The 20,753-nt window shown below is 49.0% G+C and overlaps 2 protein-coding genes across 2 annotated transcripts in view; one reads left to right on the top strand and one right to left on the bottom strand.

The window, feature by feature from the left end:
* ADK (adenosine kinase) overlaps nt 1–20,753 on the top strand; it is a 54,435-nt gene that overhangs the window by 17,555 nt on the left and 16,127 nt on the right. Inside the window, exons 4-5 of the mRNA XM_078615012.1 lie at nt 17,477–17,551; nt 18,561–18,614. Of these exons, the coding sequence (XP_078471138.1) occupies nt 17,477–17,551; nt 18,561–18,614 (129 nt within the window). The remainder of the gene's footprint in view (nt 1–17,476; nt 17,552–18,560; nt 18,615–20,753) is intronic.
* Nucleotides 1–20,753, bottom strand: part of LOC144733203 (AP-3 complex subunit mu-2-like) — an 82,328-nt gene that overhangs the window by 57,781 nt on the left and 3,794 nt on the right. The gene's annotated exons all lie outside the window — the stretch shown is intronic.

The raw sequence follows: 20,753 nt of genomic DNA, 5'->3' as shown, positions 1-20,753 counted from the left end.
TGTAGTAGTGTATAGTGTAGTGTATAGTGTAGTAGTGTATAGTGTAGTAGTGTATAGTGTAGTAGTGTATAGTGTAGTAGTGTGTAGTGTATAGTGTAGTAGTGTATAGTGTAGTGTATAGTGTAGTAGTGTATAGTGTAGTGTATAGTGTAGTAGTGTAGTAGTGTATAGTGTAGTAGTGTATAGTGTAGTAGTGTATAGTGTAGTTTATAGTGTAGTGTATAGTGTAGTGTATAGTGTAGTGTATAGTGTAGGGTATAGTGTAGTGTGTAGTGTATATAGTGTATAGTGTAGTGTATAGTGTAGTGTATAGTGTAGTGTATATAGTGTATAGTGTAGTGTAGTGTATCGTGTAGTGTGTAGTGTATAGTGTAGTGTATAGTGTAGTGTAGTAGTGTATAGGTAGGGTGTTGACTGTTATGTTATCCGACTCTCTGTTGTATCACATCACATTTCTAAGTACTCTAGATTTGTGTTTCTATTTCATTTATACCTGATGATGATTGCTTGTGTGGCAATCGAAACTTCTCGTATGCTAGTATTTAATTTATTACTTTCTCTTGATACGTGACTTTACCGAAAGCACCACAGAGTCATTGTAGTAGTTTAATAGTTTAGATTGTGAATCATTGACCGGTCCGTGAACTCTCCCCATTGAGATTCGCCAAAGTTCTCTCTCTGCCTCTGTCTGTCTCTCTACATCTCTCTGTGTCTCTGTGTCTCTCTCTGTGTCTCTCTCTGTGTGTCTCTCTCTGTGTCTCTCTCTGTGTGTCTCTCTCTGTGTCTCTCTCTGTGTGTCTCTGTGTGTCCCTCTGTGTCTCTCTCTGTGTCTCTCTCTGTGTGTCTCTCTCTGTGTCTCTCTCTGTGTGTCTCTCTCTCTGTGTCTCTCTGTGTCTCTCGCTGTGTCTCTCTGTGTCCCTCTGTGTCTCTCTCTGTGTCTCTCTCTGTGTCTCTCTCTGTGTCTCTCTGTGTCTCTCGCTGTGTCTCTGTGTCTCTCTCTGTGTCTCTCTGTGTCTCTCTGTGTCTCTCTGTGTCTTTCTGTGTGTCTCTCTGTGTCTCTCTGTGTCTCTCTCTGTGTGTCTCTCTGTGTCTCTCTCTGTGTCTCTCTGTGTCTTTCTGTGTGTCTCTCTGTGTCTCTCTGTGTCTCTCTCTGTGTCTCTCTCTGTGTCTCTCTGTGTCTCTCTGTGTCTCTCTGTGTCTCTCTCTGTGTCTCTCTGTGTCTCTCTGTGTCTCTCTGTGTCTCTCTCTGTGTCTCTCTCTGTGTCTCTCTGTGTCTCTCTGTGTCTCTCTCTGTGTCTCTCTCTGTGTCTCTCTCTGTGTCTCTGTGTCTCTCTCTGTGTGTCTCTCTCTGTGTCCCTCTGTGTCTCTCTCTCTGTGTGTCTCTCTGTGTCTCTCTCTGTGTGTCTCTCTGTGTCTCTCTCTGTGTCCCTCTGTGTCTCTCTCTCTGTGTCTCTCTCTGTGTCTCTCTGTGTCTCTCGCTGTGTCTCTCTGTGTCCCTCTGTGTGTCTCTCTGTGTGTCTCTCTGTGTCTCTCTCTGTGTGTCTCTCTGTGTCTCTCTCTGTGTCTCTCTGTGTCTCTCTGTGTGTCTCTCTGTGTCTCTCTCTGTGTCTCTCTGTGTCCCTCTGTGTCTCTCTCTGTGTGTCTCTCTGTCTCTCTCTGTGTCTCTGTGTCTCTCTGTGTCTCTCTCTGTGTCTCTCTCTGTGTCCCTCTGTGTCTCTCTCTGTGTGTCTCTCTGTGTCTCTCTCTGTGTCTCTCTCTGTGTCTCTCTCTGTGTCCCTCTGTGTCTCTCTCTGTGTGTCTCTCTGTGTCTCTCTCTGTGTGTCTCTCTGTGTCTCTCTCTCTGTGTCTCTCGCTGTGTCCCTCTGTGTCTCTCTCTGTGTCTCTCTCTCTCCCTATCTCTCTCTCGCGCTCTCTAAATAATGACTCTGCCTGTTCAAACAAAGCTCTTGGGATGATTTGGCTCTGCATCTCTCCCTACCCCTCCTCTCTCTCATCTCGCCGACTCATCCTCTGTGAGCCCCTCAATCTCTCCCTCTCTGTCTCTCTGTCTCTCAGTATTTGGATTTAAAGCTTTCGCGAACTGCAGGGATGAATGTTTTCCTTTGGCAACAAAACTGACAGCTTTTGCAAGGAATCATGCTGAACATTAACCACAATATCGATGTAAAGCTTCTTTCGTGACTGCTGCAGGGATTCATCTTCTTGGTTTTTTTCGGTAAAGTCGCCACGTAGAAGGGAAGTAATAAAATAATACAAATAAAACATAATAAAATAATGCTGCTGGTCCTGCATAATGCATGGGCATAGTATGACTTTGAAACCCCCCCCGCCCACCTCCTATGCATTTGCCATGAATATGCTAAATTCCTCTTGATATGCACATTCTTTTGTTAAGGCTCTCTTCTTACACCCCCAACTCAGCTTATATATAAGCTCCTAGCTTGGCAGTGTCTCATTCTTCACCTGAGGACGGCTGCTTGCGTTGTAGCCGAAACGTCGTGAGAATTATTTTATTATGTTTTATTTTTATTATTTTATTACTTCCCTTCTACGTGACTTTACCGACAAAACCAAGAAGATTAACCACAATACTTGCAGTCAAATGCAAACAAAAAACACAACTCTGATCATTTATGCATTGTCTTTGAAACTGATTGAAACTGATTGGTCCACACCAGAGACAGCTTTCTTTAGAGCCTAGTCTCATATGGTGTTCGACCAGATGACACCAAGTGTGCCTTTTGGTGGATGGGTGAGTGAGTGAGTGGGTGGATGAGTGGGCGAGTGGATGGATGGGTGAGCGAGTGGATGGGTGGCTGAGTGAGTGAGTGGATGGATGGGTGAGTGAGTGGGTGAATGGGTGGGTGAGTGGGTGGATGAGTGGGCGAGTGGATGGATGGGTGAGCGAGTGAGTGGGTGGCTGAGTGAGTGAGTGGATGGATGGGTGAGTGAGTGGGTGGATGGGTGGGTGAGTGGGTGGATGAGTGGATGAGTGGGCGAGTGGATGGATGGGTGAGCGAGTGAGTGGGTGGCTGAGTGAGTGGATGGATGGATAGGTGAATGAGTAGGTGGCTGGGTGGGTAAGTGGGTAAGTGGGTGGATGGATGGATGATTGGGTGAGTGAATGGGTGGATGAGTGGGTGAGTGAGTGGGTGTTTGAGTGAGTGGGTGGATGGATGATTGGGTGAGTGGGTGGATGGATGAGTGGGTGAGTGAGTGGGTGTTTGAGTGAGTGGGTGGATGGATGAGTGGGTGGATGAGTGAGTGGGTGGATGAGTGAGTGGGTGGATGGGTGGATGATTGGGCGAGTGAGTGGGTGAGTGAGTGAGTGGGTGAGTGATTGGGTGGGTGAGTGAGTGGGTGGATGAGTGAGTGAGTGGGTGGGTGGGTGAGTGGGTGGATGGATGGGTGAGTGAGTGGGTGGATGAGTGAGTGAGTGGGTGGGTGGATGAGTGGGTGGATGAATGGGTGAGTGAGTGGGTGGATAGATGATTGGATGAGTGAGTGGGTGGATGGGTGAGTGAGTGAGTGGGTGGATGGGTGAGTTAGTGGGTGGATGGATGGGAGAGTGGGTGGGTGGATGAGTGAGTGAGTGGGTGAGTTAGTGGGTGGATGGATGGGTGAGTGAGTGAGTGGGTGGATGGATGAGTGAGTGAGTGGGTGGATGGGTGAGTGAGTGAGTGGGTGGATGAGTGAGTGAGTGGGTGAGTTAGTGGGTGGATGGGTGAGTTAGTGGGTGGATGAGTGAGTGAGTGAGTGGGTGAGTGAGTGAGTGGGTGGGTGGATGAGTGAGTCGGTGGGTGGATGAGTGAGTGAGTGGGTGGGTGAGTGATTGGGTGGGTGAGTGAGTGGGTGGATGAGTGAGTGAGTGGGTGGGTGAGTGGGTGGATGGATGGGTGAGTGGGTGGGTGGATGAGTGAGTGGGTGGGTGGATGAGCGAGTCGGTGGGTTAGTGAGTGAGTGGGTGAGTGAGTGGATGAGTGAGTGAGTGAGTGGATGAGTGAGTGAGTGAATGAGTGAGTGGATGAGTGAGTGGATGGATGATTGGGTGAGTGAGTGGGTGGGTGAGTGAGTGAGTGGGTGAGTGAGTGAGTGAGTGGGTGAGTGAGTGGGTGAGTGAGTGGATGATTGGGTGAGTGAGTGAGTGAATGGATGGGTGAGTGAGTGAGTGGGTGAGTGAGTGGGTGGGTGGATGATTGGGTGAGTGAGTGGGTGGATGGATGATTGGGTGGGTGAGTGAGTGGATGGGTGAGTGACTAGGTGAGTGAGTGGGTGAGTGGATGGCTGAGTGACTAGGTGAGTGGGTGAGTGGATGGGTGAGTGAGTGACTGATTGGTCTGAGGTGTAGTAGGGGGTGTGGCTTAAACGGCAAGGGGCGGGGCTTCAAGGAGTGGGCGTGACCGTCATGGGCGTGGCTACCTGCTGCTCTGTCCAATCAGAATGCCGCCCGGCCGCTGGGCGTGGTTGATTTATTCACCAGCGACCGTCCAATCAAACGAGGTCGTTGCGCGCGGTGGGCGTGGCCAATTATTATAATTTGGAGTATGGGCGTGGCCTCTCTGCGCATGCGCTGTGAGCCCCCCCCCCGCAATTTAACGTGAGGGGGGGCGGTGGTGTTGTGGTCTCGCTCCTTATAAGGAGATGCGGGATGGGCGTGGTCCAATGGGGTTTGTGGGCGTGGTCTCGTCTGCCCGTTGAAGTGAGTGGCGGGGGGGTCTCGCTCCTTATAAGGAGATGTGGGGGCGTGGTCCAATGGGGTGTGTGGGCGTGGTCTCGCTCCTTATATGGAGGTGTGGTCTCGCGCATCCTTAATGATCAGGAGAGTGGGTGGGGCAAGTGGGTGGGGTGAGTGGGTGGGGGTGGGGCGAGTGGGCGGGGCGAGTGGGTGGGGGCGGGGCGAGTGGGTGGGGTGGGGGCGAGCGGGTGGGGGCGGGGCGAATGGGTGGGGGCGGGGCGAATGGGTGGGGGCGGGGCGAGCGGTTGGGGGCGGGGCGAATGGGTGGGGGCGGGGCTTCTATTCCTTACCACACCCCACACACCAACCCCACACCACGTGGTGTCCGCCCCACTCAGCGGGTCTTTAATGATGACGTGGACTAACGGGCGGGGGAGGAGTCGGCCGACTTAAATGTGGGCGGGGCGAGCGGGTGTGGGCGGGGCTAGCGGGTTGTGGGGGCGGGGCGAGTGGGTTGTGGGCGGGGCTAGCGGGTTGTGGGCGGGGCTAGTTGGTGTGAGGGCGGGGCGAGCGGGCGGGGCGAGTGGGTTGTGGGCGGGGCGAGTGGGTTGTGGGCGTGGCTAGCGGATTGTGGGCGGGGTTTCTGTTCAGTGCCCCGCCCCCCGCGGTCTTTAATGGGGAGCCCCGGCGGCTCGTGCCGCGGTCCTTGTGAGAGAGACACGAGACGCTGCTGCTGGTGGTGGTGGTTGTGGTGGTTGTGGTGACTGTGGTGGTTGTGGTGGTGCTAGTGGTGGTTGTGGTGACTGTGGTGGTGGTTGTGGTGGTGCTAGTGGTGGTTGTGGTGACTGTGGTGGTGGTTGTGGTGGTGCTAGTGGTGGTTGTGGTGACTGTGGTGGTGGTTGTGGTGGTTGTGGTGGTTGTGGTGGTTGTGGTGACTGTGGTGGTGGTTGTGGTGGTTGTGGTAGTGGTGGTGCTAGTGGTGGTTGTGGTGACTGTGGTGGTGGTTGTGGTGGTTGTGGTAGTGGTGGTGCTAGTGGTGGTGGTTGTGGTGACTGTGGTGGTAGTGGTGGTTGTGGTGACTGTGGTGGTGGTGGTTGTGGTGGTGGTAGCAGTGGGTGGTGGTGGTGATTGTGAATGATTGTGGTGGTGATTGGTGATTAGTGGTTGTGGTGATTGTGGTGGTGGTTAACTGATTGGTGGTTGTAGTGGTGGTTGTGTGATTGTGGTTGTTGTGTGATTGGTTGTGGTGGTTGTTGTGTGATTGGTGGTTGTGGTGGTTGTTGTGTGATTGGTGGTGGTGGTTGTGGTTGTTGTTGTGTGATTGGTGGTGGTGGTTGTGGTGGTGGTTAACTGATTGGTGGTTGTGGTGGTGGTTGTTGTGGTGGTTAACTGATTGGTGGTTGTGGTGGTTGTTGTGTGATTGGTGGTGGTGGTTGTGGTTGTTGTTGCCGCTAGATCCCAACGAGAGACCGATCCCCGTTATTCAAATCGGAGCTCCCATTTCCACAACAAACCCAACAACAACAACAACACACACACAAATTCAGCGTTAACATTTTCCCGCCAAAATAAAATTTTACGTAATTTTTAAAATCTGATATCATCTCTGAGGTAAAACTAACCTTTGCGAGTTTAAAGAAGTAAAAAAAAATAACGTTTTATTACGACCACCAAACACGCAACGTTAATATACATTCACCCAGTCACACACACACCCCCATCATCAGCAGCAGCAGCACTGCCCCCTCGTTAGCAAGTCAGCCAGCCAGCCAACAAGCATGCCATCTATCAGGTAAATTACACCACAAACACCATCAACACATTCACTATACACACTACACTATACTATACACCACATTCACTATACTATACACCACAAACACCATCAACACATTCACTATACACACTATACACTACACTATACACTACACACACTATACTATACACCACAAACACCACCAACACATTCACTATACACACTATACACTACACTATACACACTATACACACTATACTATACACTACACTATACACACTATACACTACACTACACTATACACTACACACACACACACATTCACTATACACTACACTATACACACTATACACTACACTATACACTACACACACACACATTCACTATACACTACACTATACACTACACTATACACACACATTCACTATACACCAAACACCACACACACACATTCACTATACACTACACTAAACACTACACTATACACTACACTATACACTACACTATACACTACACTATACACTACACTATACACTACACTATACACTACACACACTATACACTACACTATACACTACACTATACACTACACTATACACTACACTATACACTACACTATACAGTACACTGCCACAAACACCACCAACACACATTCACTAGACTACCACATACACTAAACCCTACACTATACACCACAAACACCACCACCACCACACATTCACTACACACACACATACACTACACACACTATACACTACACACACTATACACCACTACACACACTATACACCACTACACACTATACACCACTACACACCACCACTACACACCACCACACACCACCACTCAGTACAATGAGACCACCACCACCACCACTACACCACCACCCCACCACACACCACCACCACAACACCACCACTACACCACCACTATACACCACACACCACCACCACTACACCACCACACCACCACCACAACACCACCACTACACCACCACTATACACCACACACCACCACCACAACACCACCACTACACCACCACTATACACCACACACCACCACCACTACACCACTCAGTACAATGAGACCACCACCACCACCACTACACCACCACCCCACCACACACCACCACCACAACACCACCACTACACCACCACTATACACCACACACCACCACCACTACACCACCACACCACCACCACAACACCACCACTACACCACCACTATACACCACACACCACCACCACAACACCACCACTACACCACCACTATACACCACACACCACCACCACTACACCACTCAGTACAATGAGACCACCACCACTACACCATCACCCCACCACACACCACCACCACACCACCACTACACCACCACTATACACCACACACCACCACCACACCACCACCACACCACCACTACACCACCACTATACACTACACACCACCACCACTACACCACTCAGTACAATGAGACCACCACCACTACACCACCACTACACCACCACTACACACCACCACTACACCACCACTACACACCACCACTACACCACACACCACCACTACACCACCACTACCACCACTACACCACCACCACTACACCACCACCACTACCCCACACACCACCACTACCCCACACACCACCACTACACCACCACTACCACCACCACCACTACACCACCACCACTACCCCACACACCACCACTACACCACCACTACCACCACCACCACTACACCACCACCACTACCCCACACACCACCACTACACCACCACTACACCACCAACACACACACCACCACTACACCCCACCACTACACACACACACCACCACTCAGTACAATGAGACCACCACTACACCACCACCACCACCACTACACTACACACCACACACACCACCACTACACACCACCAACACACCACACTACACACCACCACCACTACCCCACCACCACACACCACCACACACACCACTCAGTACAATGAGACCACCACTACACCACCACCACTACACACCACACACACCACCACAACACCCCACCACTACACACCACACACACCACACTACACACCACCACAACACCCCACCACTACACACCACACACACCACACTACACACCACCACTACACACCACTACACACCACCACAACACCCCACCACTACACACCACTACACCACCACTACACCCCACCACAACACCCCACCACTACACACCACACACACCACACTACACACCACCACTACACACCACTACACCACCACTACACCCCACCACAACACCCCACCACTACACCACCACTACACACCACCACCACTACCCCACCACCACACACACCACTACACCACCACTACACCCCACCACAACACCCCACCACTACACACCACACACACCACACTACACACCACCACTACACACCACTACACCACCACTACACCCCACCACAACACCCCACCACTACACACCACACACACCACACTACACACCACCACTACACACCACTACACCACCACTACACCCCACCACAACACCCCACCACTACACCACCACTACACACCACCACCACTACCCCACCACCACACACACCAGTACACCACCACTACACACCACCACAACACCCCACCACTACACACCACACACACCACACTACACACCACCACTACACACCACTACACCACCACTACACCACCACTACACCCCACCACAACACCCCACCACTACACACCACACACACCACACTACACACCACCACTACACACCACTACACCACCACTACACCCCACCACAACACCCCACCACTACACACCACACACACCACACTACACACCACCACTACACACCACTACACCACCACTACACCCCACCACAACACCCCACCACTACACACCACACACACCACACTACACACCACCACTACACACCACTACACCACCACTACACCCCACCACAACACCCCACCACTACACACACACCACCACTCAGTACAATGAGACCACCACCACCAGGAGCCACGTGTTGGCTTCGCGTGGTGCACAGTGCTGACGTGTTCTTGACAAATCGCTTACGATTGCGATTGTGGTGGTGGTGGTGTTTGTACTTAGCCTACTGAATAACGTGGTTACTATACAAACGTATCGTGCATATGCTTGGTTCCAGAGGTGGGACAAAGTCATTGTTATGCAAGTCCAAGTCGAGTCGCAAGTCATCAAATTCATGACTCGAGTCTGACTCGAGTCCAAGTCACATGACTCGAGTCCACATCTCATAGGTGGGACAAAGTCATTGTTATGCAAGTCCAAGTCGAGTCGCAAGTCATCAAATTCATGACTCGAGTCTGACTCGAGTCCAAGTCACATGACTCGAGTCCACATCTCAGAGGTGGGACAAAGTCATTGTTATGCAAGTCCAAGTCGAGTCGCAAGTCATCAAATTCATGACTCGAGTCTGACTCGAGTCCAAGTCACATGACTCGAGTCCACATCTCATAGGTGGGACAAAGTCATTGTTATGCAAGTCCAAGTCGAGTCGCAAGTCATCAAATTCATGACTCGAGTCTGACTCGAGTCCAAGTCACATGACTCGAGTCCACATCTCAGAGGTGGGACAAAGTCATTGTTATGCAAGTCCAAGTCGAGTCGCAAGTCATCAAATTCATGACTCGAGTCTGACTCGAGTCCAAGTCACATGACTCGAGTCCACATCTCAGAGGTGGGACAAAGTCATTGTTATGCAAGTCCAAGTCGAGTCGCAAGTCATCAAATTCATGACTCGAGTCTGACTCGAGTCCAAGTCACATGACTCGAGTCCACATCTCATAGGTGGGACAAAGTCATTGTTATGCAAGTCCAAGTCGAGTCGCAAGTCATCAAATTCATGACTCGAGTCTGACTCGAGTCCAAGTCACATGACTCGAGTCCACACCTCTGCTTGGTTCTTTCGGTAAAGTCACGTAGAAGGGAAACATTAAACTAATAAACATACGAAACAATAAAATGCTCACGACGTTTTAACTGCCAACACAAGCAAGCAATCATCATCATCATCATCGGACTTTACATGATAGAACCACGAATATTACGTGAATGAATGAGAGATTGCAAGAGCTACCACTCCGTATATACAATCTCTCATTTACTTGATGCAGCAGCTGTCGTGGCGGCTGTGACGGTTCCACCTGAAGACGGAGGCTCGTGTTGCCTCCGAAACGTCGTGATTTTTATTTGAATTTAACTTTTATTAATTTTAATGTTTTACCTACACGGTGACTTTACGGGGAAAAACCCTAAAAATATGAATCCTTGCAGTCACGAAAGCTTCAAATCTAGAAAGAATGATCTCATTTTACTGTGTTTTATTTTTATTATTTTATTTTTTTTCCCTTCTACCTGATGACTTTACCGAAAGAACCAAGAAGATGAGCACCAATAGAAACTTGACATGCACCGTAGCCGTGTATGCTAGCTACAGGTAGTGCCCGAGTTACGATGGGGGTCTGACTTAAGATATTTCGATCTTACGATGTTCGATACCAATACGACAAAATTGCCGTCGACAAGCTTAACATCGTTCAAATATGCAGAGGACGGGCAGAATCTTGGTGGGTGCAGTACAATGATACGTTACGATACGTTCAATGCATGTATACACTACACTATACACTATTACACTATACACTACACTATACACTATTACACTATACACTACACTACTATATACTACACCACTATACACTTACACTATACACTACACACTACACTACACACTATACACTACACTATACACTATACTACACACTACACTACACACTACACTACACACTACACTACACTATACACTACACTATACACTACACACTACACTACACTATACACTACACTATACACTACACTACACACTACACTACACACTACACTATACACTACACTATACACTACACTACACTACACACTACACTATACACTACACACTACACTATACACTACACTATACACTACACTATACACTACACACTACACTATACACTACACACTACACTATACACTACACACTACACTATACACTATACACTACACTATACACTACACTATACACTACACTATACACTACACACTATACTACACACTACACTATACACTATACACTACACTATACACTACACTATACACTACACTATACACTACACTACACACTACACACTATACTATACACTACACTATACACTACACTATACACTACACTACACTATACACTACAATACACACTACACTATACACTACACTATACACTACAATACACACTACACACTACACTACACTACACACTATACACTACACTATACACTACACTATACACTACACTACACACTATACACTACACTACACACTACACTACACACTACACTATGATACGTAGCTTTAGCGATTTCATTTTAGGGTTACCACGATACGATACGTTCAATGCACGTTTAAAGTGGTGCCCTTATAAAACTCAACGTTTCACCTACTCACTACCGGCTTGTGCCCGCCCTCACAGTCGGGCCATATTTTCGGAATACACCACGCCGCCTTTGACCCTGCAGGCCATTGACCCAGCAACCCAACGTTCCTACCAGCTCCCTCCGCAGGTTCAATGTGTTAGTTGTACGTTACTATACTTCAGAGGTCGCAAACGGGTTTTGATTCCTTACCCTACCCGTACACGGGTAGGGTACGGGTATCGGGTACCCGATTGCGACCTCTGGGATGAAGCCACGTTGCAGGCGCGGGTGGGTTGATTCTAGGAACTTGAATTGTGAGAAGAGACAAGACGTTGGGAAATGAGTGACAAACGGTGACTCACCAGTGACTCACGGCCTACCCGTACCCGTACCCGGCCGCACCAGGGTCGCAAACGGGTACCTGTACCCGGCCGGGTACGGGTAGGGTACGGGTAACCGGGTATCAGGTACGGGTAGCCGGGTATCGGGTAGGGTACGGGTATCGGGTAGGGTACGCGTATCGGGTAGGGTACGGGTATCGGGTAGGGTACGGGTAGAGTACGGGTATTGGGTAGGGTACGGGTATCGGGTAGGGTACGTGTATCGGGTAGGGCACGTGTATCAGGTAGGGCACGTGTATCGGGTAGGGTACGGGTATCGGGTAGGGCACGTGTATCGGGTAGGGTACGGGTATCGGGTAGGGTACGGGTATCGGGTAGGGTACGGGTATCGGGTAGGGTACGGGTATCGGGTAGGGTACGGGTATCGGGTAGGGCACGTGTATCGGGTAGGGTACGGGTATCGGGTAGGGTACGTGTATCGGGTAGGGTACGGGTATCGGGTAGGGTACGTGTATCGGGTAGGGCACGTGTATCAGGTAGGGCACGTGTATCGGGTAGGGTACGGGTATCGGGTAGGGCACGCGTATCGGGTAGGGTACGGGTATCGGGTAGGGCACGTGTATCAGGTAGGGCACGTGTATCAGGTAGGGCACGTGTATCGGGTAGGGTACGGGTATCGGGTAGGGCACGTGTATCGGGTAGGGCACGTGTATCGGGTAGGGTACGGGTATCGGGTAGGGCACGCGTATCGGGTACCCGGTTGCGACCTCTGCTACACGTGTAACGTTACAGCATCTAACTACTGGCCTGCATGTACGTGTGTTACACTTCTTTAGCGCCATACGTAGCCAACCGTGACGATCAGAGTTGCGGGACAAAGATTTGTCCGTAATACAGGTTTGTTGTCGTTGGGGGGGGTTAGATTGTGTAAATGTTGTGTCGTTAAACCCGCCACCACCCGACAAAGCCAGTTGGGAGCAGAGTTTGTGAGGTAAACGGAGCGTGCCAATTCGTTAGTAGTACAGCGTGTAGTGTATAGTGTATAGTGTAGTGTATAGTGTAGTGTATAGTGTAGTGTATAGTGTATAGTGTAGTGTATAGTGTAGTGTGTAGTGTAGTGTATAGTGTAGTGTGTAGTGTAGTGTATAGTGTAGTGTATAGTGTAGTGTATAGTGTATAGTGTAGTAGTGTATAGTGTAGTGTATAGTGTGTAGTGTATAGTGTAGTGTGTAGTGTAGTAGTGTGTAGTGTAGTGTGTAGTGTATAGTGTATAGTGTGTAGTGTATAGTGTAGTGTGTAGTGTAGTAGTGTATAGTGTAGTGTGTAGTGTATAGTGTATAGTGTGTAGTGTATAGTGTAGTGTGTAGTGTAGTAGTGTATAGTGTATAGTGTGTAGTGTATAGTGTATAGTGTAGTAGTGTAGTGTGTAGTGTATAGTGTAGTAGTGTATAGTGTAGTAGTGTATAGTGTAGTGTATAGTGTAGTGTATAGTGTAGTGTATAGTGTAGTGTAGTGTATAGTGTAGTGTATAGTGTAGTGTAGTGTATAGTGTAGTAGTGTATAGTGTAGTAGTGTATAGTGTAGTAGTGTATAGTGTAGTAGTGTATAGTGTAGTAGTGTATAGTGTAGTAGTGTATAGTGTAGTAGTGTATAGTGTAGTGTATAGTGTAGTGTATAGTGTAGTGTATAGTGTAGTGTATAGTATAGTGTAGTGTATAGTGTAGTGTATAGTGTAGTAGTGTATAGTGTAGTAGTGTATAGTGTAGTAGTGTATAGTGTAGTAGTGTATAGTGTAGTGTATAGTGTAGTGTATAGTGTAGTAGTGTATAGTGTTGTAGTGTATAGTGTAGTAGTGTATAGTGTAGTAGTGTATAGTGTAGTAGTGTATAGTGTAGTAGTGTATAGTGTAGTAGTGTATAGTGTAGTAGTGTATAGTGTAGTTTATAGTGTAGTGTATAGTGTAGTAGTGTATAGTGTAGTGTATAGTGTAGTAGTGTATAGTGTAGTGTATAGTGTAGTGTATAGTATAGTGTAGTGTATAGTGTAGTAGTGTATAGTGTAGTAGTGTATAGTGTAGTAGTGTATAGTGTAGTGTATAGTGTAGTAGTGTATAGTGTAGTGTATAGTGTAGTGTATAGTATAGTGTAGTGTATAGTGTAGTGTATAGTGTAGTAGTGTATAGTGTAGTAGTGTATAGTGTAGTAGTGTATAGTGTAGTAGTGTATAGTGTAGTAGTGTATAGTGTAGTAGTGTATAGTGTAGTGTATAGTGTAGTAGTGTATAGTGTTGTAGTGTATAGTGTAGTAGTGTATAGTGTAGTAGTGTATAGTGTAGTAGTGTATAGTGTAGTAGTGTATAGTGTAGTAGTGTATAGTGTAGTAGTGTATAGTGTAGTGTATAGTGTAGTAGTGTATAGTGTAGTGGTGTATAGTGTAGTGTATAGTGTAGTAGTGTATAGTGTAGTGTATAGTGTAGTAGTGTATAGTGTAGTGTATAGTGTAGTAGTGTATAGTGTAGTGTATAGTGTAGTAGTGTATAGTGTAGTAGTGTATAGTGTAGTAGTGTATAGTGTAGTAGTGTATAGCAGAGGTGGGACAAAGTCATTGTTATGCAAGTCCAAGTCGAGTCGCAAGTCATCAAATTCATGACTCGAGTCTGACTCGAGTCCAAGTCACATGACTCGAGTCCACACCTCTGGTGTATAGTGTAGTGTATAGTGTAGTAGTGTATAGTGTAGTAGTGTATAGTGTAGTGTGTAGTGTATAGTGTAGTAGTGTATGGTGTAGTGTATAGTGTAGTGTAGTAGTGTATAGTGTAGTAGTGTATAGTGTAGTAGTGTATAGTGTAGTGTATAGTGTAGTGTATAGTGTAGTAGTGTAGTGTATATTAGTGTATAGTGTAGTGTATAGTGTAGTAGTGTATAGTGTAGTAGTGTATAGTGTAGTAGTGTATAGTGTAGTGTATAGTGTAGTAGTGTATAGTGTAGTAGTGTATAGTGTAGTAGTGTATAGTGTAGTGTATAGTGTAGTGTATAGTGTATAGTGTAGTGTGTAGTGTAGTGTGTAGTGTAGTGTGTAGTGTATATTAGTGTATAGTGTAGTGTATAGTGTAGTAGTGTATAGTGTAGTGTGTAGTGTAGTGTGTAGTGTAGTGTGTAGTGTAGTGTGTAGTGTATATTAGTGTATAGTGTAGTGTGTAGTGTATAGTGTAGTGTGTAGTGTATAGTGTAGTGTGTAGTGTATAGTGTGTAGTGTATAGTGTGTAGTGTATAGTAGTGTATAGTGTAGTGTGTAGTGTATAGTGTAGTGTGTAGTGTAGTGTATAGTGTAGTGTATAGTGTAGTGTGTAGTGTATTGTAGTGTATAGTGTAGTGTATAGTGTAGTGTATAGTCTAGTGTATAGTGTAGTGTATAGTGTAGTGTATATTAGTGTATAGTGTAGTGTATAGTGTAGTGTGTAGTGTATAGTAGTGTAGTGTATAGTGTAGTGTATAGTGTAGTGTGTAGTGTAGAGTATTTGGCTGCTGCCTATAGATTCCCACGCGGTGCTGATGATGATGATGATGACGATGTCGGTCACGTGTTTGAGATGCTATCGTTGAGCGTGTTTGGACACGTAGCTTTTCATGAAGAGCGCAGTGATGCCTTGCATCCGGTAATCACAAAAAGTGTGGTTTTAGTTTAGTGGTTCTTTCGGTAAAGTAGAAGGGAAGTAATAAAATAATGAAAATTAAACGTTATAAAATACAATTTTATTATAAAATACGTAGAAGGGAAGTAATAAAATAATGAAAATTAAACGTTATAAAATACAATTTTATTATAAAATACGTAGAAGGGAAATCATAAAATAATAAAAATAAAACATCATAAAATACAATTCTCACGACGTTTCGGCCACAACGCAAGCAGCCGTCCTCAGGTGGAGAACAGGTCATGAGAATTGTATTTTATTAAGTTTTATTTTTATTATTTTATTATTTCCCTTTTACGTGATGACTTTACCGAAAGAACCAAGAAGATGAATCCCTGCAGTCACGAAAGCTTTAAATCGAAAGTGTGGTTTTAGTTTTGATTGTTTCTCATATTTCTCCCCTTGTCTCTCTCTCCCCGTGTCTCCCTCCCCGTGTCTCTCTCTCCCCGTGTCTCTCTCCCCGTGTCTCTCTCCCCGTGTCTCTCTCCCCGTGTCTCCCTCCCCGTGTCTCTCTCTCCCCGTGTCTCCCTCCCCGTGTCTCTCTCTCCCCGTGTCTCTCTCTCCCCGTGTCTCTCTCCCCGTGTCTCTCTCCCCGTGTCTCTCTCCCCGTGTCTCCCTCCCCGTGTCTCTCTCTCCCCGTGTCTCTCTCTCCCCGTGTCTCTCTCTCCCCGTGTCTCTCTCTCCCCGTGTCTCTCTCTCCCCGTGTCTCTCTCTCCCCGTGTCTCTCTCTCCCCGTGTCTCTCTCTCCCCGTGTCTCTCTCCCCGTGTCTCTCTCTCCCCGTGTCTCTCTCTCCCCGTGTCTCTCTCTCCCCGTGTCTCTCTCTCCCCGTGTCTCTCTCTCCCCGTGTCTCTCTCTCCCCGTGTCTCTCTCTCCCCGTGTCTCTCTCTCCCCGTGTCTCTCTCTCCCCGTGTCTCTCTCCCCGTGTCTCTCTCCCCGTGTCTCTCTCCCCGTGTCTCTCTCCCCGTGTCTCTCTCCCCGTGTCTCTCTCTCCCCGTGTCTCTCTCCCCGTGTCTCTCTCCCCGTGTCTCTCTCCCCGTGTCTCTCTCCCCGTGTCTCTCTCCCCGTGTCTCTCTCCCCGTGTCTCTCTCTCCCCGTGTCTCTCCCCGTGTCTCTCTCTCCCCGTGTCTCTCTCTCCCCGTGTCTCTCTCTCCCCGTGTCTCTCTCTCCCCGTGTCTCTCTCTCCCCGTGTCTCTCTCTCCCCGTGTCTCTCTCTCCCCGTGTCTCTCTCTCCCCGTGTCTCTCTCCCCGTGTCTCCCTCCCCGTCTCTCTCTCCCCGTGTCTCTCCGTGTCTCTCTCTCCCCGTGTCTCTCTCCCCGTGTCTCTCTCCTTGTGTCTCTCTCCTCCCCGTCTCTCTCTCCCCGTGTCTCTCTCCCCGTGTCTCTCCCCATGTCTCTCCCCCCGTGTCTCTCTCCCCGTGTCTCCCCGTATCTCTCTCCCCGTGTCTCTCTCCCGGTGTCTCTCTCTCCCCGCGTCTCTCTCCCCGTGTCTCTCTCCTCCCCGTGTCTCTCTCCATGTCTCTCTATATATTCTCCCTGTGTAGTGAAAACATGCTGTTCGGAATGGGAAATCCACTACTTGACATCTCTGCAATCGTGGATAAAGACTTCCTGGACAAGTAAGCATCACCACCATCATCATCAGCAGCATTATCATCACTATCATCATCATCATCACCACTATCATCACCATTATCATCACCACCATCATCATCATCACCACCATCATCATCAGCACCACCATCATCATCATCATCGCCACCATCGCCACCACCATCGCCACCACCATCGCTACCATCATCGCTACCACCATCGCCACCACCATCGCCACCACCATCGCCACCACCATCGCCACCACCATCGCCACCACCATCGCCACCACCATCGCCACCACCATCGCCACCACCATCGCCACCACCATCGCCACCATCATCGCTACCATCATCGCCACCACCATCGCCACCACCATCGCCACCACCATCGCCACCACCATCGCCACCACCATCGCCACCACCATCGCCACCACCATCGCCACCACCATCGCCACCACCATCGCCACCACCATCACAATCATCACTACCACCATCACTACCACCATCACTACCACTATCACCACCATCATCATCATTACTGCGACCACCATCACCACCACTACCACCACTATCACCATCACCACCATCACCACTACCACCATCACCACCACCACTACCACCACTATCACCATAACCACCACCACCACTACCACCACCATCACCACTACCACCATCACCACCACTACCACCACTATCACCATAACCACCACCACCACTACCACCATCACCACCACTACCACCACTATCACCATAACCACCACTACCACCATCACCACCATCACCACTACCACCATCACCACCACCACTACCACCACTATCACCACCTTTACCACGACCACCATCACCACCATTACCACCATCACCACTATCACCATCACCACCATCACTACCACCATCACCACCATCACTATCACCACCATCGCTACCACCATCACCACCATCACTACTACCATCACCACCATCACTACTACCATCACCACCATCACTACCACCATCACCATCATCACCATCACCGACTCTCTCTGTCTGTGTGCAGGTACGGACTCAAAGCAAACGATCAGATCCTCGCTGACGAGAAACACAAGGAGATGTGAGACACACGGAGAGACACGGAGAGACACGGAGAGACACGGGGAGACACGGGGAGACACGGGGAGACACGGGGAGACACGGGGACACTCGGAGAGACACGGGGAGACACGGGGAGACACGGGGGGTTGCAGCGGGACACGGGGACATACGGGGACACGGGGATGTACACGGGGAGATGGCGAGACACAGGGCTACAGGTTAGACACACGGGAGACACAGGGAAACTGGGGGACACACACGGACACTGAGACACACGGACACACACACGGACACACACACGGACACACACACGGGGAGACACACCGGGAGACACACGGGGAGACACACCGGGAGACACACGGGGACACACACAGACACACAGACACACACACAGACACACACACGGGGAGACACACACACAGACACACACACACACAGACACACACACAGACACACACACAGACACACACACACGGGGAGACACACACAGACACACACACAGACACACACACAGACACACACACAGACACACACACACGGGGAGACACACACACAGACACACACACAGACACACACACACAGACACACACACAGACACACACACAGACACAGACACAGACACACAGACACACACACAGACACACACACAGACACACACACAGACACACACACAGACACACACACACACAGACACACACACAGACACACACACAGACACACACACGGGGAGACACACACACAGACACACACACAGACACACACACAGACACACACACGGGGAGACACACACACAGACACACACACAGACACACACACGGGGAGACACACACACAGACACACACACAGACACACACACGGAGACACACCGGGAGATACACAGGGACACACACACGGACACACACACGGGGAGACACACACACACAGACACACACACACACAGACACACACACACACAGACACGGACACTCACACGGCCACACACAGACACACACACACAGACACACGGACACTCACACGGAGACACACGGGGAGATACACGGAGAGACACGAGGACATATACGGGGAGACACGTGGACAGAGAGATACACACAGAGATACATATATATAGAGAGACAGAGAGACAGAGAGACAGAGAGACAGAGAGACAGAGAGACAGAGAGACAGAGAGACAGAGAGACAGAGAGACAGTGAGACAGTGAGAGACAGTGAGAGATACAGTGAGAGGGAGAGAGACACTGAGAGAGAGAGACAGAGAGAGAGAGACACAGAGAGAGACACAGAGAGAGACACAGAGAGAGACACAGAGAGAGACACAGAGAGAGACACAGAGAGAGACACAGAGAGAGAGACACAGAGAGAGACACAGAGAGAGACACAGAGAGAGACACAGAGAGAGACACAGAGAGAGACACAGAGAGAGACACAGAGAGAGACACAGAGAGAGACACAGAGAGAGACACAGAGAGAGACACAGAGAGAGACACAGAGAGAGACACAGAGAGAGACACAGAGAGAGACACAGAGAGAGACACACAGAGAGAGACACACAGAGAGACACACAGAGAGACACACAGAGAGACACAGAGAGACAGTGAGAGAGACAGTGAGTGAGGGAGAGAGAGTTTTGGGAGCTTATCAAGAATGCTATTACAATGTCAAACGTATTGACTCACACAGAGACACACATAGACACACACAGTGGCGCTTAGACTCACAGAGACCCACAGACTCACACAGAGACACACAGACTCACACAGAGACCCACAGACTCACACAGAGACCCACAGACCCACACAGAGACCCACAGACTCACACAGAGACCCACAGACTCACACAGAGACACACACAGTGGCGCTTAGACTCACAGAGACCCACAGACCCACACAGAGACCCACAGACTCACACAGAGACACACTGACTCACACAGAGACCCACAGACTCACACAGAGACACACAGACTCACACAGAGACCCACAGACTCACATAGAGACCCACTGACTCACACAGAGACCCACAGACTCACACAGAGACACACTGACTCACACAGAGACCCACAGACTCACACAGAGACCCACAGACTCACATAGAGACCCACAGACTCACATAGAGACCCACAGACTCACACAGAGATCCACAGACTCACACAGAGACACACAGA

The sequence above is a fragment of the Lampetra planeri genome, chromosome 45 (assembly GCF_965212315.1).
Source record: "Lampetra planeri chromosome 45, kcLamPlan1.2.h2, whole genome shotgun sequence".
Taxonomy (NCBI): Eukaryota; Metazoa; Chordata; class Hyperoartia; order Petromyzontiformes; family Petromyzontidae; genus Lampetra; species Lampetra planeri.
This window is presented reverse-complemented; position numbering and strand designations above follow the sequence as displayed.